The 22753-nt window shown below is 35.6% G+C and overlaps 1 protein-coding gene across 3 annotated transcripts in view; it reads right to left on the bottom strand.

The window, feature by feature from the left end:
• LOC126811173 (dehydrodolichyl diphosphate synthase complex subunit DHDDS) overlaps positions 1–22753 on the bottom strand; it is a 94818-nt gene that overhangs the window by 44937 nt on the left and 27128 nt on the right. The window contains exons 4-7 of one of the 3 annotated variants that reach the window (XM_050536717.2): positions 17607–17723; positions 6690–6791; positions 3867–3981; positions 1976–2083 (exon numbers count right to left, since the gene is read on the bottom strand). The exons of the other annotated variants lie outside the window; for them this stretch is intronic. Coding sequence (XP_050392674.1) covers positions 1976–2083; positions 3867–3981; positions 6690–6791; positions 17607–17723 — 442 coding nt within the window. The remainder of the gene's footprint in view (positions 1–1975; positions 2084–3866; positions 3982–6689; positions 6792–17606; positions 17724–22753) is intronic. 3 annotated transcript variants of the gene reach the window in all.

Below are 22753 nucleotides of genomic sequence, written 5' to 3' on the forward strand. Positions count from 1 at the left end.
GTCCACAAGCTAAAAACACGATTTTTCGTACAATCAGGGACCATAATTCAGGAAGTAACGGTCCGATATGCGCGAATATCAAAAGAAACCGAGATCTTTGGGTTATAAACTTACATTTCAAGTTTCAACAAAATTGGATAAAAATTGTGACCTCTATAGGGTCCACAACCACAACCTTGATATACCATATTTTTACGCTATTTGAGAACGAACGGCGACCATTTTGTCTGTCAATTTTGGGCTGATTTTCACGAAATTCGAACTCAGCCGTCCTTAGGGTGTACCGGTGATATAATAATACGTTTTTATAATTCAGATAAAAATTATGACCTCTATAGGGTCCACAAGCTAAAAACGTGATTTTTCGTACAATCAGGGGCCATAATTCAGGAAGTTACAGTCCGATATGCGCGAATATTTCGAAAGGAACTGAGATCTTTGGGTTATAAACTTACATTTCAAGTTTCAACAAAATCGGATATTTTGTGCAAACAGGGGCCATAATCCATAAAGTTTCGATCCGATACATGCCACTATCGAAAGCAGCCGAGATCTTTTGGAGATAAACCTATATTTCAAGTTTCGTCAAAATCGGATAAGAATTGTGACCTGTAGAGTGTCCACAAACAAATTGTGGACGGACGGACAGGGGCGACGACAATCTACGTCCACATGTAAATGTGGGCATATAAAAATGCGATTTTTCTAACAATCAGGGGCCATAATTGTGGACGTCTGGACGGACAGGGGCGACGACAATATACGTCCACATGAAAATGTGGGCGTATAAACATTGTGACCAGTAGACTCCACAAATAAAATGTGAACGGACGGCTGGACATAGGGCAACGACAATATACGTTCACACGAAAATGTGGGCATATAAAAATGCGACTTTTCATACAATCTGGGACCATATAATCCAGGAAGTTACACTCCAAAATGTGCGAATATCGAAAGGAACCTAGATCTTTAGGTTATAAACATACATTTCAAATTTCATCCAAATTGGATGAAAATTATGACCTCTAGAGAGAGAGAGAGAGAGAGAAATGAGGTTTAACGTCCACTCGACACAAACTAGGTCATTTCGGGACTAACATATGGTTTTAATTTTATTTACATAATTCGCTTGCGCGTAGGGGTCTTTAGCAGTGGGAGGAAACCGGAGGCCCCGGAGAAAACCCACGAGGTGTGACCTGTAGGTAGAGTGTTTACAAGCTAAGAAGGTTTTTTTTGTGGGTAGAATCAGGGGCCATAATCCATGAAGTTACGGTCCAATACATGCTAATTTTGAAAGGATCCGAGATCTTTGGGAGATAGACCTATATTAAAAATTTTGTCAAAGTCAGATAACCAGCGGCTGCTAGGCAGGATACGCCCACATTTTCGAGAGATAGATAGAGAACAAGCTAACAAGAAAGTGATTTTTCCTACAATCAAGGGCCATAAATCAGGAAATTACAATTCGATATGCGCAAATATCGAAATGAACTGAGATCTTTGTGTTATAAACTTACATTTCAAGTTTCAACAAAATCGGATAAAAATTGTGACCTCTATAGGGTCCACAACCTTGATATACCATATTTTTACGCTATTTGAGAATGAACGGCAGCCATTTTGTCTGTCAATTTTGGGCCGATTTTCACGAAATTCGAACTCAACCTTCCTTAGGGTGTAACGGTGATATAATAATACGTTTTTTTAAATCGGATAAAAATTATGACCTCTATAGGGTCCACAAGCTAAAAACGCGATTTTTCGTACAATCAGGGGCCATAATTCAGGAAGTTACGGTCCGATATGCGCGAATATTGAAAGGAACTGAGATCTTTGGGTTATAAACTTACATTTCAAGTTTCACGACTTATCATATGCGAAAAACCTTAAAAACATTTGACTAAAAAACTTGCACAACATTGTGAACTATCAACATATCAGCAAAATATTGAAATTCTCAGATTACACTTACTTCTACTGCTTGTGAATTTCGTTGATAGTGTAAAACTGCAGCATAAAGATGCCATATGCTAAACTCAGGCCACAAGACTTTTACAAATGCCAAACAAGTATATGCACTCTGTAATAGAAACATTGAATTGAATCATAGACAGTAATTTATAGTCAGATGATACACTTTAATTACAAGCATTGAGCAATAAAAATGTTTATCACTCTGCTTAATCTGAGCAGAAAATGCTCATTATCAAACTTATGATGTTATTGATGTAATAAAACTACTAGTGTACAGATTACAGTTTCGTAAATCTTATCATCAAACTCATTATGGGTCAAATCGGAAAATGGTCATCATTAAACTCAGTCAAGACATTCACGTAATGAACATCTACACTCAATTTGAAAATTCTACTTCAGTAGCAGAGTTGTGTTCTGAAAGATATGACAGCCAGACGGACATCTGCTTTAAAAAAAATGTGCATCATCAAACTTGGTCAAGAAATTCCACTAAGAAATGTCTACACAGAGTTTTGAATTCTACCTCAGTTAGAAGCAGAGTTATTTTTTTCCAGATGGACAGCTGTTTAGCCTTATCAGAAAAGGCTCATCACTGAACTTAGTCAGGACAATAACTTAAACATATACACTAAGTTCAGTTATCATGTCCCAAAGTTTTGATGAATCACAATCTAATTAAAATATAGATCTATATTTCGTTTCGTTTTTTATACTTTCGATGGCCTACACTACATGTAGATTTAACAAGTTATAGTGGGAGTTCACGTTCTATGACGTCAGGTACCAAGCAAGCGACATTTGACCCGATTACGTCAGTCATTCGATTAACCAAGTCCAATTAGCGACCACCATGTATTTTTTTATCTACTTTTGCTTTGTTTTGATTTCTATTGCCGCTAATGTCTACCCACAGTTCTGCGCAAAAAAGGTCAAACGCTCGATTCGACAGATCATTTGATGGGCTGACCCCTCATTTCAAGCAGAACACAAGTTAAATTAAAACGCTTCCAGATCCAAGTGTAGTAAAGACAAGTAAAATCGAAATTTTGAACTATAAAAACGAAACGAAATTGGATCTGTGTTTTAATCAGATTGGATCAATCAAATTGTATATCTCTGCTCAACCTTTACATAAAATGCACATCATCAAACTCAGTCAAGACATTTACATAAATCGCTAATATCCGGGACCTAGAAATTGACACAAATGGGTCGCAACGGATATAATAATGTAATCTAATTGTATATAAACTGATTTACATTCAGTTGTTTACGTTTTGACTCGTAACTTCAAATCAGTTATGTCCAGCAAAATACGGCACGAGTCTCAACCGAATGTCAATTTCTAGCGTCTGGTTATTCCAGTCTATTGTGCATGCTCTCATGGCATCACCATTTGACATGAGTTGTGGAATATGTCTAGCCTCATTCTTTCTGGTCACTTGTTACAAATGACTCTGAAACGCACTATGGTACACGATTTGTGTACCAATGGTAAAATGTTGATTTTGTCTTAAATATTAGATATCAGAAGCCTACTTTTTCCCGATAAGATCACAACATCAATGTTGATTTAAATTGACAAATAATTCGTGTTTTCAACGAGTAAGACTTTGGATGATATTGAGTTAGAGACTTAGCTACTTTAAATATTCTATCTCAGACTTATTATGTCTCAAAAAGTGTGACAGACAAATGGACAGATGAACTCATTTTAAAAGGCCCATGCTTGCTTCGAAAGAATGGAGATAATTAATATCAAATAAACTTTCAATATCCCAAAAATCCTTTTGATTGTAACCCTAAAAGAGGAAAATAACATATGATTTAATCATTCAAACCGGTAAGTAAATACAACATGAGCAAATAAGAGTGTCAAAACTTACCTCCCATAATAAAAAATCACTGAGACGTACTTCCCCAGACGTTCTAATTAAAATATCAACTTTTCGACACTGTGACGTATAGAGACATTTTTCTAGCAGCTCTTCATTTATATCACTAAAATAAAGAAATAAAGTAAGATAATTAAATAATAGCCAAAAAAAAAATTGAATGGGGATTCCCCGACATGTATTAATGCTTTTAATGTCTCACACAAATTTATTTCAATACATACATGTATTGTCACTGTCCCAGTTGTCCATGTGCATGTGTGTATATTTTTTTGTGTCCTGTTAATGTACATGCTGGATAACAGGCCCACACAACAACCAAGCAGAAACTCAGAAGACAAATCACGGACAGACAGTGTGAAGTTGAATCGTTTTTCATTATTCACCAATAACAAATAACAAGGTGGTTCAACTCATTATTTGTGAATATACCTCGTTATTCACAAAAAACAGGATATCTAGACGAACAACAATCCAAATTGTTATTCAAGCAGTCAATAACGATCTGTTGGTTATTCGTTTTTCACCTCATTGTTAGGGATTCACATATGAAGGTGTTCAGGTAAGTTCAATAAGGATATTTCAGGATTTAACTAAAAACGATAACAAGACAACAATAGAACAATGCATTGAAAAGTATCCCCTAGTAGTATAAAACGGGTTAAATGATGTATAGTCAGTAAATAAACCACATCGTTATTCAAGCGAGGAATAACGAGGTGGCTTGCCTCGTTATTGGTGAATAATGAGTGACACACTGCCTCGTTATTCATTATTCGACTTGTTATTCGGGATTCAAATATGAAGCTAGCCATCACCAGTATGATGGTTGCCAAGTATCCACCAGTAGCATTAAACACAGCAAAAGAACTTCTAGTCAAACAGCAATCCAAATTGCTGTGTTTTATGGCGGGATACTTGGCATCCATTATTCTAGTGATGGCTAACTTCATATTTGAATCCCGAACAACATGTCGAATAATGAATAACGAGGCAGTGTGTCCATCAATGAGACACATGTATAATATAGAGGTAATGAAGGCACCATAGATTTTGAGGGCTATAATTAAAGCGATATTGCCAAGTTAGGTAATCTTTGTATACATTAAGATAGGTTGCCAGGCAATGAAACATACCCCCACAGCTGCTAAGTTGTCCAGGCAGTCAACAAGGGTTGTTGCATATTTTTTCTTTTGTGGGCAATGAAAATGGTTACAACACACTAAATCTGATTAAGAGTAACAACCTAAAGTAATTATCAGAAATCTTTAGGGCTTCTAGTTCTGTCCCATGCTAATATTTACTATATAAAACATGTAATAACATGAATTTAATTGGAAATCTGGGAAAATCAGGGGCAATAACTTTGGTAATATTTATGGACTAAGACTAGTAATTATTTCCCTTTATTTCACGATGGAGTCAATTTTTCCCTAATTTTTTTCTCCCCTTTTCCTGCATTTTTTGTGGACTGTTTGGTTTAGAATAGGAGAAGATTGGTTGCTAGGCAACGAACCATACGCCCACAGCAGCTAAATCGTCCGGGCAGTCAACAAGAGTTGTCGCATATTTTTACTTTTTTCGGTAATGAAACATTCATAATACACTAAAATCTGATTAAGAGCAAAAACCCATGAAGTAATTATCAGAAAACCATTAGAATTTGTTTGGTTTTTATAAAGTTCTGCCCCAAAAGTTCTTAATACAAAACTTTTAATATCATGGATTTAGTTGTTCAAGTCATAAAAATTCATTGAAAATCAATATACTTGTTCGTCTCTAGATCTTTAACTCTATGTATCAATCTGAAGTCAATCAGATGATAATTTAGCCTTTAGAGTGTCACAAAGTGATCAAGGGCCTCTAGAGCGTCCACAAGATTTCTTGAAGTGATCAAGGGCCATAACTCTGGCAGTAATTATCGGAAATTGCTGAAAATCAATAGGCTTTTCGTCTCATGACCTTAAACACTGTGTATAAATTTAAAGTCAATCGGATATTAACTTTGGCCTCTAGACCGTCCACAAGATTTTTTGAAGTGATCAAGGGCCATAACTCTGGCAGTAATTATCAGAAATCGCTGAAAATCAATAAGCTTCTTTGTCCCATGACCTTAAACACTGTGCATAAATTTAAAGTCAGTCGGATATTCACTTTGGCCTCTAGAGCGTCCACAAGATTTTTCAAAGTGATCAAGGGTCATAACTCTGGCAGTAATTATCGGAAATCGCTGAAAATCAATAGGCGTCTTCGTCTCAAGACCTTAAATACTGTGTACAAATTTAAAGTCAATCGGATATTAACTTTATCCTCTAGAGCGTCCACAAGCAATTGTGGGCGTATAAAAAGGGATCAAATTTGCAATTTCATAGCAGTTTCGGGTAATACTGATGATATTATAGCGGAAGGATAAGGGGTGTAAAATGTCTTTATGTAGAGCAATCATTACGTCGGAAGTGACATTTTGACCCCAGTCAACATCAAATCCCAATAGCAAAAAATGTAAATGGTAAATCCCCTACAAAAGTATGATGAGGAGAGTGCCAAATGTGGTCCCATATGACTGTGCCTATAAAGATTGGAAGCAATGGAATGTTGAGCAAAGAGCTACAGCCATTCAACAGTGAAGTCAATGGGCTAATGGAAACCATTGGAAATTTAAACAGATTTGGTGATAAATGAAGTCTCTTGAGCATTCAATAAATTCAACAAAGTTATCAAGGGTGATAATTCTGACAGGCTGCAAAAAGCAATCTACAACGTACATTACATTGTGGACTATAAAAAGTTGCATATAAAAGCTATAATATATACCTTTGTTTAATAATGCCTTGTTTAACACCATTCGTCATTTCTCTCATTGATGTACAGATATCATCTCTTGCTGTATATGCAAAACATACATTTAATATTGCCCTGAAACATATTAAAAGTCTGCTTTAAAATGCATTATTTGGTGTTTTCTGCCAGGCCCTCCATTCTGTGCAGTAACAAGCCAACAGTGAGGCTGATGTCCCCCGCCGGAAATCCCAAAATAAATAGATGACACGTATTAATTAATCGCACATTTATTTTTTTTTTCAAAAGTATCAAGCAATCAAACTGTTGATCAACTATACACTAAGTTTCATCACTCTCTATCAGATAGCATCAAAGTTATCTTGTTCCAAAGCATCGACCAATGAAATTGCTTGCCTCTGTTTAGCTTAGCTCGAAATGTTAAAGATACATTATGGGAGATTCGGTAACGAGTTGGCAGTTCTCTCTATAATAGTTAACCAGCGGCTGCCAGGCAGGATACGCCCACATTTTCGAGAGATGGATAGAGAACAAGCTAACAAGAAAGTGATTTTTCCTACTATCAAGGGCCATAATTCAGGAAATTACAATTCAATACGCGCGAATATCGAAAGGAACTGAGATCTTTGTGTTATAAACTTACATTTCAAGTTTCAACAAAATCGGATAAAAATTGTGACGTCTATAGGGTCCACAACCTTGATATACCGTATTTTTACGCTATTTGAGAACGAACGGCGGCCATTTTGTCTGTCAATTTTGGGTTGATTTTCACGAAATTCGAATTCAGTCGTCCTTAGGGTGTTAACAATGATATAATAATACAGTTTTTTAAATTGGATAAAAATTATGACCTCTATAGGGTCCACAAGCTAAAAACGTGATTTTTCGTACAATCAGGGGCCATAATTCAGGAAGTTACGGTCCGATATGCGCGAATATCGAAAGGAACCGAGATCTTTGGGTTATAAACTTACATTTCAAGTTTCAACAAAATCGGATAAAAATTGTGACCCCTATAAGGTCCACAACCTTGATATACCATATTTTTACGCTATTTGAAACGAACGGCGGCCATTTTGTCTGTCAATTTTGGGCTGATTTTCACGAAATTAAAACTCAGCCGTCCTTAGGGTGTAACGGTGATATAATATGTTTTTTAAAATCGGATAAAAATTATGACCTCTATAGGGTCCACAAGCTAAAAACACGATTTTTCGTACAATCAGGGGCCATAATTCAGGAAGTTACGGTCCGATATGCGCGAATATCGAAAGGAACCAAGATCTTTGGGTTATAAACTTACATTTTGAGTTTCAACAAAATCAGATAAAAATTGTGACCTCTATAGGGTCTACAACCTTGATATACCATATTTTTACGCTATTTGAGAAAAAACGGCGGCCATTTTGTCTGTCAGTTTTGGGCCGATTTTCACGAAATTTGAACTCACTCTTCCTTAGGGTGTAACAGTGATACAATAATATGGGTTTTTAAATCAGATAAAAATTATGACTTTGATAGGGTCCACAAGCTAAAAACGCGATTTTTCGTACAATCAGGGGCCATAATTCAGGAAGTAACGGTCCGATATGCGCGAACATCGAAAGGAACTGACATCTTTGGGTTATAAACTTATATTTCAAGTTTCAACAAAATCGGATAAAAATTGTGATCTCTATAGGGTCCACAACCTTGATATACCATATTCTTACGCTATTTGAGAACGAACGGCGGCCATATTGTCTGTCAATTTTGGGCCGATTTTCACGAAATTCGAACGCAGTCGTCCTAAGGGTGTAATGGTGATATAATAATACGGGTTTTTAAATCAGATAAAAATTATGACTTCTATAGGGTCCACAAGCTAAAAACGCGATTTTTCGTACAATCAGGGGCCATAATTCATGACGTTATGGTCCGAAATGCATGTATGTGGGCGTATAAAAACTAGATAAGGTATAAGGCAATTTGGTGAAAATTTCATTCAAATTAATCCACTATGAACCGAGAACTAAGCGACTGAAATTCCCAAAAGCCTCGGTCATCATTACTAAAGTCAGTACGATTCAGCATAGTCTCGATTATCCATTTAATCGTTTAATGAGAAGGAAAATTATGCAGTAAATCGGCTTACAATCCACTAAAGATCGCAGGCTAGCGCAGCCATCTAGAGTTGATTATGGCCTGGATAGGTTAATTAATGTCTAATTAATAATTTAGATAACATTTCAGGCCTAAAGAAAGACCTGAAATAGGCAGATTTAGCTCTTACATAATGCATGTTTAATCAATGAACTCAGTCAAGACATTCACCTAATGAACATCTACATCAAGTTTAAACATTCTACCTCAATTAAAAGCAGAGTTGTTATGTTCCAAAGTCTTGACCAATCAAATTGCTTATCGATCCTTAGTCTAAGCAGAAAATTCTCATAATCAAACTAAGTCAAGGTAATGATATAATGAATCTATACTCGGAGCTTCATCACTCTCACTTAATTAAAACCAAAGTTATTGGCCCCAAAGCATCAACTAATCAGATTGCTTATCTCTGCTTACTGTAAGCAGACGATGTTTATCATCAAACTCTATCATGGCATTCACCTAATGAACACCTACACCAAGTTTGAACATTCTACCTCAACCAGAAGGAGAGTTATTGTGTTTCAAGTTCTCGACCAATCAAATTGCTTATCGCTCTGCTTACCCTAAGCAGAAAATGCTTATTATGGAACTTAGTCAAGGTATTGATGTGATAAAACCATACACCAAGTGTCATCACTTTCACTTAATTAGGGATCCACGGTGGCTAGGTGGGTAAGGCGCTGGCTCGCTAGCCTGGAGGTCGGGTGTTTGATCTCTGCATTGGCCGAGAAAGTTCATCCCGATTTTCTGACGTGGTTTCCCCTTGTCAGTGATGCAGGACGGAGGGCCTGACAAGGACAGCTGTCTAGTCCTTCGGATGAAACGAAAAACCAAGGTCCTGTGTAAACATTGGGATGCACGTAAAAGATCCCTTGGCAGGTGGAATTCGATATAAGAGTAGGCGATAGTGCCGCTGCCCGGGCAAAATTTCCCTCATAGCACACTGTATGGCGTATGCCCGTCTTCATTAGCCCAGTATAGGAGCAGAACAGTAGGACGTTAAACCCCATTTCATTTCACTTCATTTCACTTAATTAGAACTTAATAGTTAAGTGTATGAGGACCGCACTACACGTAAAACAAAAATCTACAAGATAACCCTGCGGACAAGACAGAAAATAAACATTGCACCAAATAAACAAATATCAAATCAAGTGAATGGATCCGGGGGCCAGCTGTAAGCGTCCACTGAGCTGTACAGTCCCGGGCCTGTAGTGACACAGACTTCACTCAAATTTGAAAACAATCAGGAATACAAAAAAAGACGTAATCCCAAAGCATCAACCAATCAAATTGCTTATCTCTGCTTAACCTAAGCAGAAAATTCTCATCTTCCAACTCCATCAAGGCATTCACCTAATAAACACCTACACCAAGTTTGAACATTCTAGCTCAATTAGAATGAGAGTTATTGTGTTCCAAAGTCTCGACCAATCAAATTGCTCATCGCTCTGCTTACCCGGAGCAGAAAATGTTCATTATCGAACTTAGTCAAGGTAATGATGTAATGAGACTATACACGAAGTTTCATCACTCTCACTTAATTAGAACTAAAGTTATCATGTCCCAAAGCATCAACCAATCAAATTACTTATCTCTGCTTACCCTAAGCAGAAAATGCTCATCTTTGAACTCCACCAAGGCATTGACCTAATAAACACCTACCTCAAGTTTGAACATTCTAGCTCAATTAGAAAGAGAGTTATTGTGTCCCAAAAAGTGTGACGGACGGACCGACGGCAATATACGTCCACATTTCTTTGTGGGCGTATAAAAATGAGCTATTCACAACTCATTCAGGCTTTTCATAGTTTAAAATATTTCTTTGCAACTTTAATAAACATGTAGCAATAATCCATAGGAAGAGAATGTATGTGAAAATTAGTTTGTAATATGAGCAGTTGCCGAGAAATGGGCAATTTTGCACGAGTCACTTTTTACGCTATTTTGCCTGTAAGAGAGTCAATTATTATTGGATTTTCATTAAAGTCACATTATTTGATGCATAATGTCAATTTTGACTAGGTCAAACCAGTTTAACATTTTCAATGTCACTGGAAATGACGTTATTTGGGCAAAAACTGTATTTGTAGCCTTCGAAACAAATAATTTATTCAAATGAGTCTAATTTGTTTATAATTTTGATATTTGGTTCCAATCAAGTAATAGAAAGACCCCATACGATCATAGATATCACAAAAAGGTTTCTAACTTGTTCAGTTACGGAGAAATAGGTGATTTTCAACAGGTCACTTTTCAAGGTTTTGGTCCATAAAAGTGTCAATTATTATTCGATTTTCATAAATTTTTTACTGTGTGATACCTAATGCCATTTACAATTTCATACAAGTAATTTAAGATTTTCATTGTCACCGGAAGTAACTTCATTTTGGCAAAAACTGTATTTTTAGCCTCTAAAACAAATACTTGTTTGAAGTAAGCATTATTCATTATTCGTATAAAAGTATGATATTTTATTCCTATGGACAAATAATATTAATCAATACGGTCATATTGATATCACAAAATTGTTTCTAACACCTTCCCTTGCCGAGATATTACGAATTTTGTCAGGATCACTTTTTAAGATTTTCGCATTTTAATTTCAGTTTATGATTTCTGGGAGGTTAATTATTTATTGCCTGATTTGTGTAAAAGAAAAACCCATATGCTCCGTGGTGCAGATTCTCAACTTTTTTCTACCCGAAGTGACGTAATTTTGCCCAAAACTTCAATTTTGATGTGTCTAACGTTTTAAAAAGCAAATATTAATGTTTACAAATCTAATAGATCAGGCTGAATGCTCCTTCTAAAGACGCAAAATATGTCTTGCTTAGTTTTGTTTTATTTCGGTTTTGCATTTGTGCCATTTTGATCTAAAAGTTAAAAAGTGTGTAAAAATGAGCTACTTACAACCCATTCAGGCTTTTCATATTTTAAAATTTTCTTGACAACTTACATGAACCTGTAGCAATAATCCATACGATGACAATGTATGTCAAAATAGTTTGTAATATTAGCTGTTGCCGAGAAATAGGCAATTTTGCATGAGTCACTTTTCACGTTATTTTCCCTGTATACGAGTGAATTCTAATCCGATTTTCTATTTTGTTTCACCATATGATGCCTAATGCCAATTTTGACTGAGCGGATCCAATTTTACATTTTCACTGTCACCAGAAATGACGTCATTTGGACAAAAACTGTATTTTTAGCTTTCAAAACAGATATTTTATTCAAATGAGTTTATTCAAATGATTTCATAGAACAGATTTAACATTTTCATTATTACTGGAAGTAATGTCATTTTGGAAAAAGCATTCACAAATAGTTATATTTATTATTCGATTAATATTATATTTGATTCCAATGGACATATCAAGTGGATCAATACCATCATATATATATGTCCAAAAATTGCTTCCAGCATCTTCCCTTGTCGAGAAATAACCACTTTTGTCAGGTTCACTTTAAAAATTATTTTGCGCATTTTAATTTCCCATTAGAAAGTCAGCTAACTTATCGATAAGTTTGTAACAAATTTTGTCAGGATCATTTTTTTGACATGTAACATATGGTAACAAATGTATAAATGGTATTAATATTGCTGGATTTGGTTGATTCTGCGACTTTTTTATAACATGTGTGCAATGCTTATATGGATATCTGTTGAACGGTTTAAGTTGAAGGGCAACTTGGCACCAGGGGTGACATAAGTTGAAGGGTAACGTGGCACTGACAGGCCTCAAATTAACAGCAGCCACCGCGGCCATTGCCGAGGCTGCCCTTTCAATTGGTTGCCGGACATCTTAGCAGGGATGCCCCTTTCTGATCCAGTAAATAAAACGTCTACCTGAGCCACAGATCTGGCCAATTACATATCGTTTTTGCCCCCATTCACATCGCCATACTAATTAACAATGTATACCAGTATGCTCGTCTCGATTTTCGAGTAATTCAACGTGTTCAGAAAGTTCTACAATATCGCCGCGTGAATAGTCTCGGAGAACTGCATTCGGTCAACCGCGGAGGCCTCCGATACTACAATACATAATAATGTAAGGGAACCAGAATAAGCCGAGGTTGGCCGAATATGAAGACGTATGTCGAAACGCGTGCGCATTCGCACCACACGCAAAACAAAAATCTACAATATAAACCTGCGGACAAGACAGAAAATAAGCATAGCACCGAATAAACAAATATCGAATCAAGTGAATGGATCCGGTTGATAATACACATGTAGGGGCCCGCATACTATGGAATAAGTTACACTGTATTTGATTGGATGAATTCCGCAAAATGGCGCGTGTAGCAGTCATTTCGGCTAATGAGAAAGCATATTATAAACTGTAAGACAGTCGCTAATATTCAACCGCGAACCTGAATAATCAATATTTTCATTGGCTAAAATTATAACACATGTATGTCATTATTATTCAAGTATTACCCAATCATATCTTGTGTAATAAATAATGCACGCCTTACAAAATGGTGAGCTATGCAGGGACATACTCACATAGGTAAATTTGCGTACCGGTCGGCCTAATTTATTGATGTTCAAGGAAATAAGTGGTCCCGTTCGTTCGTTTCTGGAGTTTAACGAACGAACGGGACCACTATTTATTTCCTTGAACATCAATAAATTACATGTAGGCCGACCGGTACGCGAATATCTTATCTCGACTCGACTTTGGTGGGTATTCCCAGCACTTGCACGTTCGATGATATTGTCGAAACCATCTATAACTCAACAAGCGAATCAAAATTCGTCTAACTGGAATGTTTCCATTGTAACACAAGAATACGGAAAATTTATATCAAAATATGGTTATTTCATTTTTTAAAAAGTTAAACAAAGAAGCCACTTGTTACCAAATTTTAGTTTGTTATTAAATTTATTCAATTAAATATTATCTGTGTTTTTATTCTAACCAATAATATAACTAGATTATTTATAATTCTAAAAATGGTATACAACCCTAGCTCAGACTATATAGGTATTATGCCAGACCACTTTGTGTTGTGTTTTGAAACCCACTTTGTGTTGTGTTTACCGCACTACCGCACATGATTGCCAGAGTGGTGGCAGGAGAAACAAGGAATCAATTCAACACGGCCTTATTAAAGTACACCAGCAATTTAACCAATGTCTTACTACACGTCATATTTTTTAGTTCCACCCCCCCCCATTTATTTTCGGTGATTTATTCGGGAATATTATTGACGTGAACTTCCAAGTCAGTATGTGAATTAGATATGAAAAATTTTCTGAACGGTGCACTCTTTGTCGTTATTTTTGTATATTATAATTATACAAGATACTCCACAACAAGTTACCAAGAATTATTTTTGTTGAGAAGTCTGTTTTTATCAAAGGGAATGGAATGGAAGCTTGCAATTACCCTATTCCCTGTCCCGTTTGTATCAAATTGGATTAATAACCCTGTTTTGCACTTTAATACAAACGTTGTAATGTCAGAGTCCTTTAGTACACCACATACTGATCCTTGATTAAGTCAGTTATAAAGAAAAACACATTTTTGCCTCGGTTCCCTGCTGTTGAAAACTTTTTTGGCCTTGATGCCCCAATCATTGGCTTTGGTGCCCCTAAATTTGGCCAAAAACCTGAGGCCAAAGTGGCAGTGCCCTAAAAAGATTAGAATTCGAGGCCTGCACTGATGAAACCCTTCATTACTGCATCGCAGTTCTAGTGATGATTGTTTTTACCAAAAAAACAATTATCCAACACTTGGGCCGTTTTATTTTCCACTTGAGCATATCTCAGAAACTACTTGTCGATCCGCGATATCTTTGGTTTCACGGGAAAGTCTGCATAACTTAGAGATTAAATCTACATGTATTTCGAACATTCTGCGACAATGCGAAATATCCGAAATCACCGAAGTTGTTGGTTTTTTTTTAAAAATATTGCCGTAATATTTACAATAATCGGCGGATTTTAACATTTGGTACATTTTGACATAGCCGAAGACATGGCAGATAGCTACGGTCTTTTAGATTTTTAATTTTCGACGAATCTTGAAAATTTTGAAAATTTATATTTTTACAAAAAACTTTTTTGTTTAATAAGAATATTTTTGATGCCATTTTACACAGGATTAAAGGGTCATCTGACTTGAGCAAAAATGTGAACAATTTTTGTCTCAGCAATTTGCGTTAGCCGCCATTGGCTAATTCAGTTTTTCGGTCCTAGATTAATTACTTATTGTTCGATTTGTATAAAACAAAGTTCATATGCTCTGTGGTCCAAATTGTCATATTTTTTTTTGTTACCGATTAAGTCTCCTGTCGGCACCGAAAAGTACGTAATTTTAGCAAAAACTACAATTTTGACTGTTCGGTACCACTTTTTGAAAGCAAATATTATTGTTTTCAAATCTGGTATAACTGAAAGGGTGTGCCCTTTAAAGGCTCATTTTTTTTAATTTCGATTTCGTTTTCGGGCTATTTCGATTAAAAGGTGAAAAAAGGTGTAAAATTAAGCTATTTACAACCCATCTAGCTGGATTTGGTTGATTCTGCGTCTATTTTATAACATGTTTGCAATGCTTATGTGGATATCTGTTTAACGGTTTCATTGGTACCGCATGTGACATGAGTTCAAGGGTAATGTGGTACCGGTAGTGACATAAGTTCAAAAGTAATGTGGCGTGGGTGAAACTCATCATTACTGTATCGCAGTTCAAGTTAATACTTGCATATAATTTTGTTCAGTATAATGAATTTTTTAATGGTATTAATTCATTGGAAAGACCCAAAGTACATTCATCCACTCATTTATTTAATCCAACCAGAGGATTTCACCAGATGTGATGAACACAAAACATATACAGCCATAGACATAGTGCTGCAGCTAGCCAGTAGAGGTTATAAATAGAAAGTAGGTCGAGTCCATCAATAATTTACTATGAACAAGCCATCACAAGACCGAGTTACATGTAATCAGATGTCTTGTGAGGTACAAGTTTTCTAGTTTATACATCATTATATTTCATTGAAATAAATATACAACTTTTCACATTTACCAAATTCTTTACTAGACATCTATTTATATCAATGTTTTAAAATTAATAATATTTTTTGAGCATATTAATTTATTTTAATGAAATTTGTCCACGAATTAATCTTACAATCAACCAATATTTATTTCGATCATCCAAAACACCATTTATATAGCAAGTTAAATACCCTTCTATATGGGAGGTCCGATTCCTTTGAGAAACTAGATAACTTTGACTTAAAATGATAACTTATACTGAATAAATATAGGTTCTTAATGGTGACCTTGACTTCCTTTTTTTAGCAGGATATTAGTAATACTAATATGCCACAATTTATTTTCCCCCGCCTTTCGAAGAGCAGCCATTTTGTCAGTCAGTTTTGGTCTGATTTTCACGAAATTCGAAGTCAACCATCATTAGGGAGTCACAGTGATATTCTTGAACTTTTTTTTGAAATCGAATAAAAATTATAACCTCTAGAGCTAAAAAACGTGATTTTTCTAACAATCAGGGTCCATAATCCAGGTAGTCACAGTCCCATATGCGCGAATATCGAAAGGAACCGAGATCTGTGGGTTATAAACATACATGTCAAGTTTCATCAAAATTGGATAAAAATTGTGACTTCTAGAGGGTCCAGAACCTTGGTATTACATACTTTTAGACTATTTGAATACAAGGATCTGCCATTTTGTCCGGAAGTTTCCTACTCAACCTTCCTTGAGGTGTATCAGTGTTATATTTGAATAGTTTTTAAAATTGAATACAAATTGTGACTTCTTGAGGGTCAACAAGCTAAAAACGTGATTTTTCAAACAATCAGGGGCAATAATCCAGGAAGTTACGTTCTGATATGCGCGATTATTGAAAGGAACCAAGATCTTTGTGATATAAACATAGATTTAAGTTTCCTCAAAATCGTATCAAAATTGTAACCTCTAGAGGATCCACATCCTTGATATGACACACATTTACACTATTCGTGTATGAGGAGAGGCCATTTTGTCCGGCAGTTCAAACTCCACCATTATTACGGTGTAACAGTGATATATTCGAACTGTTGTTTAAATCGATAAAAATTTTGACCTCTAGAGCATAGGTTCCCAACCTTTTCTGGATGGCAACCCCATTCCAGACCCAGAATCAGATCGCGACCCCTCGAAGAACAAAGTCACATTTTATTATGAAACATCATTATCATTCACTTTTATTATTGTTTGCTTATTAAAATTCTGATAACAAATTATTGATTTTTTTAATCAGTGTGATGGTTGCGCCTGTTTTTCAGCGACCAGGTTTTCAATGAGTGGCTCAACGCCACTCAGCGCGACAATCATGTCCCTTTCTATTTCAAGCCGGTTCCTAAATTTTATTTTTATCACAACCATTGTAGAAAACGACTGTTCGCATAGGTATGACGACGTGTACGGCATGAGGAGCCGTGTTGCATTCTTGGATAGACGTGGATAGTGTGATAAACCTATATTTCAAGTTTCATTGAAATCGGATAAAAATTGTGACCTGTAGACTGTTCACAAACAATTGTGGACGGACAGGGGCGACGACAATATACATCCACATGAAAATGTGGGCGTATAAAAATTAATATTCCCATCTATAAACTAAGAATCTCACTAATGTTATCAACATTCATATCCTTCGTAAAAGACAATGAAAGTCATCTTTTGGTATATTTAGCTAAATTGGTGTCTAGTGATATTCGGGGAAAAAATAGAGAACTTTGGACAGAAATTATTACCTTGTATTATGTTTTGTAAAATAGACTGCTTCTGCTATTGTTTCTTGAATATCTTGTGGCAATAGAGTTAACTGCCCTAATACTCGTATACATATTCCATGTTTTTCTATCATTTCCCTGTGGAAATAAAAACAATTTGCTTAGAAAACAGACATATTTACAGTTCCTCTCTATATGAAGTAGCAAGTTTTTATCAATTAGCTATTCAAAGGGATGTACTGTCATACAGTTATGGTCCAAAAAGGTAATCAGCCTAAATCAGCTGGATATAGCGCTAAGAGACCTATCAGACCTCTTTTGTCACATGACCATAAGGCTGCACGATTAGCATGGTGTCGAGCACATCATCATTGGAATGTGAAGTCATGTTGAAAAATTCACTGGTTGGATGAGAGTTGCTTTCTCTTGTTTATTATGGTTGGCAGAGCATGGGTATGGCCACACAGGAACATGGCATATGTACAGCTCTAGGAACATCCTAGAACAGGTTTCATAATATGCGGTTGCCTTTCATATGACTGTAAGCTTCCACTGGTAACAAGAGTAAGGGTAATGTCAATGGCCACGAAACCAAAGAGACATTCTTTGGTGTAAAAACTGGACAAGACATAGTTGTTTGGACTTGGTTTCACCCTTATGCCGCCTCTATTTTTGAACTTGACAGAATCACATTTTTTTTCTTTATTTGCTGGTTCTGTGTTTCCTAAAGACAGATCTTTGTATAGATCAATATAAGGACCTAAACAATTTATGAGTGTTTGTGTACCTATCAGTATCCGAAACAAACATTTTCCAAGCACAGGCCCACAGGACCTGTGTGACAGGCGATCATGTGGGTCCTTCAGGTGATATGCAGGCCCAACCAATAATAATATTTATAGTTTCCAAGCGAAGCGCAGAACGATCAGAGGAAAGGAAGTACATATAAAGTGGCTGCGCATGCCTAAGTATTAAATTGTCATCATTGATTGACATGCCAGTACATCACAGAAGGACTACGGGTTTAGTAACTTGCAAAAGAAAAAAGAAAAAAAAAAGACACAAATTACTGTGTCATTTCAATTTAATGGAAACAAATCTATTCATGGCTCCATAATTTATGGTTTTTCTTATTAAACTAGGTAAACTTCAAACAGTTACAAAAAAAACCTTGACACATGGCGATAACGATGACGAATGCCACGATGGCGTTCGCATAAACTCGCTTGTCCCGCCCTAGATTGTTAGCACAATAGACCAGAATTGGGTCAAATGAGGTCTCGTAGGAAATGGCTTTAAAATTATAAGCTTCCATTACCTTTAATATAACCAGACTTAAACAAAAAAAATTCTTGGTAATTTATGATGAATATCGTATTCTATTGTATGTAATTACCACAAAAATAACGACAAATAGCTAGGCCTACAGCTATACCGTTCGGAAAATTTTCCATATTTAATTCACGTTCCGTCTTGAAATTCATGTCAGTAATATTCCTGAATAAATTACTGTCTTCGTTTTTTGGATAGATATAAACTGATACAGCACCATGGTATTTCTTCATAACACATTTTGTAGTTTTTGTCTATCACGTAACTTGCAAATAGGTTATGTTTTTATTCATTCGTCCATAATAGACACACGGCACAGTGATCACATGGCAACCATAATTGAAATTGCTTTAAAATAAAATTCCGTACGACTATGCCATATAGCTTCCAATAATAATAACAACAATATATCTAAAATTAAGCCTCTGTCAGCATGTGTATAAAATAAAATAAGTAAACGCTACTTAAAATTAAACCTAGCATCGCCGGCTTATAGATAATATAAGATAAGATTTTTTTGTATGGAAACATCTATTTAGGACAGGATACAATATAAACATGTACATATATTTAAAACAATATGACAAATAATATTTACAAATAAGACAACGGTCATTTTAATCTAGCTTATAATATAGATTTACTAACAGGACAACAGTATGTAATGTGCACACATTTACCTCAAATGGGTTTGATAATGGCAGTCCAGGGCTCTATAAAAGTTGAGTGTGCCTGCGCACACACTTGAAAATGTGCCTGCAGGGTATAATTCGGATACTAACAAGAGTTGTTTCCCTTGACGATGACAAGATATTCATGCACCGTAAATAAAATAACTGTTGTTCTGATGAGGCCTAAATTATTTTCCAATATTCCACTTACAGTGTATTTAAATTAAAAACAAATATCTAATTTACCATTTATTTTAATGCAAAATCAAAAGTTGATAGTTCATACGTCGCATGCTATTCGTTTAATCATCGACTGGCATTCTACTACAATTGTCACTAAATTAAGCATAGGTCACAGGTGATAGGTCATAAGTCACAGGTGGAATCGCTAACGTCGCGCGCTGATGTTTTTTATCATCGACTAGCTTCTCTAGTAAATTATTATATGGTAATCAAAGTAAACAAAAAAACAAACTACAACAATAAAAATAAATAGTATTCTTTATTTTACATGATTTACGTGAGAGTAATAATCTTTAAAAATGTGCCTGCAAAAAAGTTTTTTAAAGCAAATGTGCCTGCGCACACCGTGCCCATGTGCGCGGAAATATCGATGCCTGAATGACACAGCATTCAATACAATTATAATGTATTATAAATACATAAATAACGAGAAGACTTAGTATAGGTATTTACATGGAAATATGATATATAGGGATGCTATAATAATGATATGAATCAAGTAATAGAATATGGAATGAAATATATTAATTCATGGAAATCTAGAGAATATTTGGATACAAGATAGGTTGCCAGGCAACAAAACATACGCCCACAGCAGCTAAATCGTCCTAGCAGTCGACAAGGGTTGTCGCATATTTATTCCTTTTGTAGGTAATTAGGGGAATTTAATAGACGTTAAACCCCATTTCATTTCATTTCATACAGATGACATTATAATTTTCGTCGTTTGAGGGTTCACAAGGTTCTAAAAACTAAAAAAGGGCTGTAACTCTGGAAGTAATCTACTGAAGTTGTTGAAATTTGACAGGCTTTTTTCGTTTTACTAATTCAAATAATGCATATAAATTTCATACAGATCGGATGATAACTTTTGTCGTTCGAACATTCACAAGGTTCAACAAAGTAAAACAAGGGCCATAACTCTAGAAGTAATTGACGGAAATTGCCGACATTCAATAGGCTTCTTCATTTCACTAATTTAAATGATGCATATGAATTTCATACAGATTAAGTGATAACTTTTGTGATTCAAGCGATCACAAGATTCAACAAAGCTAAACAAGGACCATAACTCTAGATGTAATCAACGGAAAATGCTGAAACTCAATAGGCTTGTTCGTTTTTCTAATTCAAACGATACATATAAATTTCATACAGATCAGATAATAACTTTTGTTGTTAGAGCATTCACAATGTACAACAAAGTGAAACAAGGGCCATAACTCACGGCGTAATTAACGGAAATTGCTGAAATTCAATAGGCAGGGGACTATTAAAATGGGTTCGTCCGTCTGTCCGTCACACTTTTTGGGACACAATAACTCGCTTTCTAATTGAGCTAGAATGTTCAAACTTAGTGTAGGTGTTTATTAGGTCAATGCCTTGATGGAGTTCGAAGATGAGGATTTTCTGCTTAGGGTAAGCCGAGATAAGCAATTTGATTGGTTGATGCTTTGGGACACGATAACTTTAGTTCTAATTAAGTGAGAGTGATGAAACCTGGTGTATAGATTCATTACATCAATACCATGACTAAGTTCGATGATGAGAATTTTCTGTTTAGGCTGAGGAGCAATAAGCATTTTGATTGGTCAAGTCTTTGGAACATAACAACTCTGCTTCTAATTGATGTAGAATGTTTAAACTTGATGTAGATGTTCGTCTTGACTGAGTTCAATGATTTACATATCGAGCTAAACCTAAGCAGAGATAAGCAATTTCCTTGGTCGATGCTTTGGGACAAGATAACTTTGATTCTATCTGATAGAGAGTGATGAAACTTAGTGTATAGTTGATAATCAGTTTGATCGCTTGAAACTTTTGAAAAAATAGATGTGCGATTAATTAATATGTGTCATATATTTATTTGGGGATTTCGGCGGGGGACATCAGCCTCACTGTTGGCTTGTTAAGTGTGTTATAGATGCAGTCCATGAGAGTTTAATATTAGAGTTAGCTATCGTCTTTATTGACTTCAGCCAGCAACGGGTTTGAATCTTTCATGTCAGGATGATTTAATCTTATAGAGTAGCATTCTATGGTATATACATGTATCTAGTTACATTGGAAAAATTCCGAAGTCGGCAAGGCAACCCTAATTAGTAGTTTTAGGGGGTTGGCACAATATGTACCTACAGGTTTTTATGGTTATCTTGTTGTGTTCTATATTACTCCACTTTGGTAAATTTAATTTTACATTGTGCACTAAATGAGAACCCCAAACATCAGAGGCATACAACCCAATTTGCTTTACAACAGAGTCATACAGTTTAATTAGAACTTCTGCAGGTAATTGATTAGGAGCACATACTTTACTATTAATATTATACCAACCTCGTCTGGCCTTTTTGCAAAGGTCAGACATAGCCAGTGCTGGAAATAACTGGTCGGACACGGACGTGGTTCGGGTGAATTTCACAATTTGTCAGGTGAAACTTATTAACGGTCTGTCATTTTGTCCGTACGAAAATTTATCGGAGATTTTCACCATTTTTGAAAAATAAAAGTAGACCACTTCTCACCAAGTTCTAACTTTACCTGCTATCGTAGCTCTATATTCTAGCCTATACGTACATGTCAAAACTCACAAAAGGAAAATACACATAAAAGTATCCAAGTAAAAATCCATAGTATTACTTTTTTTGTGTAAAAAAATGTCAGTCTAGCAAACTGAAGAAACCATGTGAGCTTGCGCCTATGGCCCGTAGTCTCGGATTTTCATTCCTGACAGATAAGATCATAAGGTTGGCGTGAGAGTAGCTCAATAACTTGAAATCTAACAACCAACGGGTACAATGTTATAAATATGATGTGTCTGTACATCATCGCGACAGTTTATAATGTTGAAAATATATTGGCCACAGTTTTATGTGTTTTCTCTTGTAAACACAATCGAGACTAGTAATATAATATTTTGTCAAG

The sequence above is a fragment of the Patella vulgata genome, chromosome 2 (genome assembly GCF_932274485.2).
Source record: "Patella vulgata chromosome 2, xgPatVulg1.2, whole genome shotgun sequence".
NCBI classification, from domain to species: domain Eukaryota; kingdom Metazoa; phylum Mollusca; class Gastropoda; family Patellidae; genus Patella; species Patella vulgata.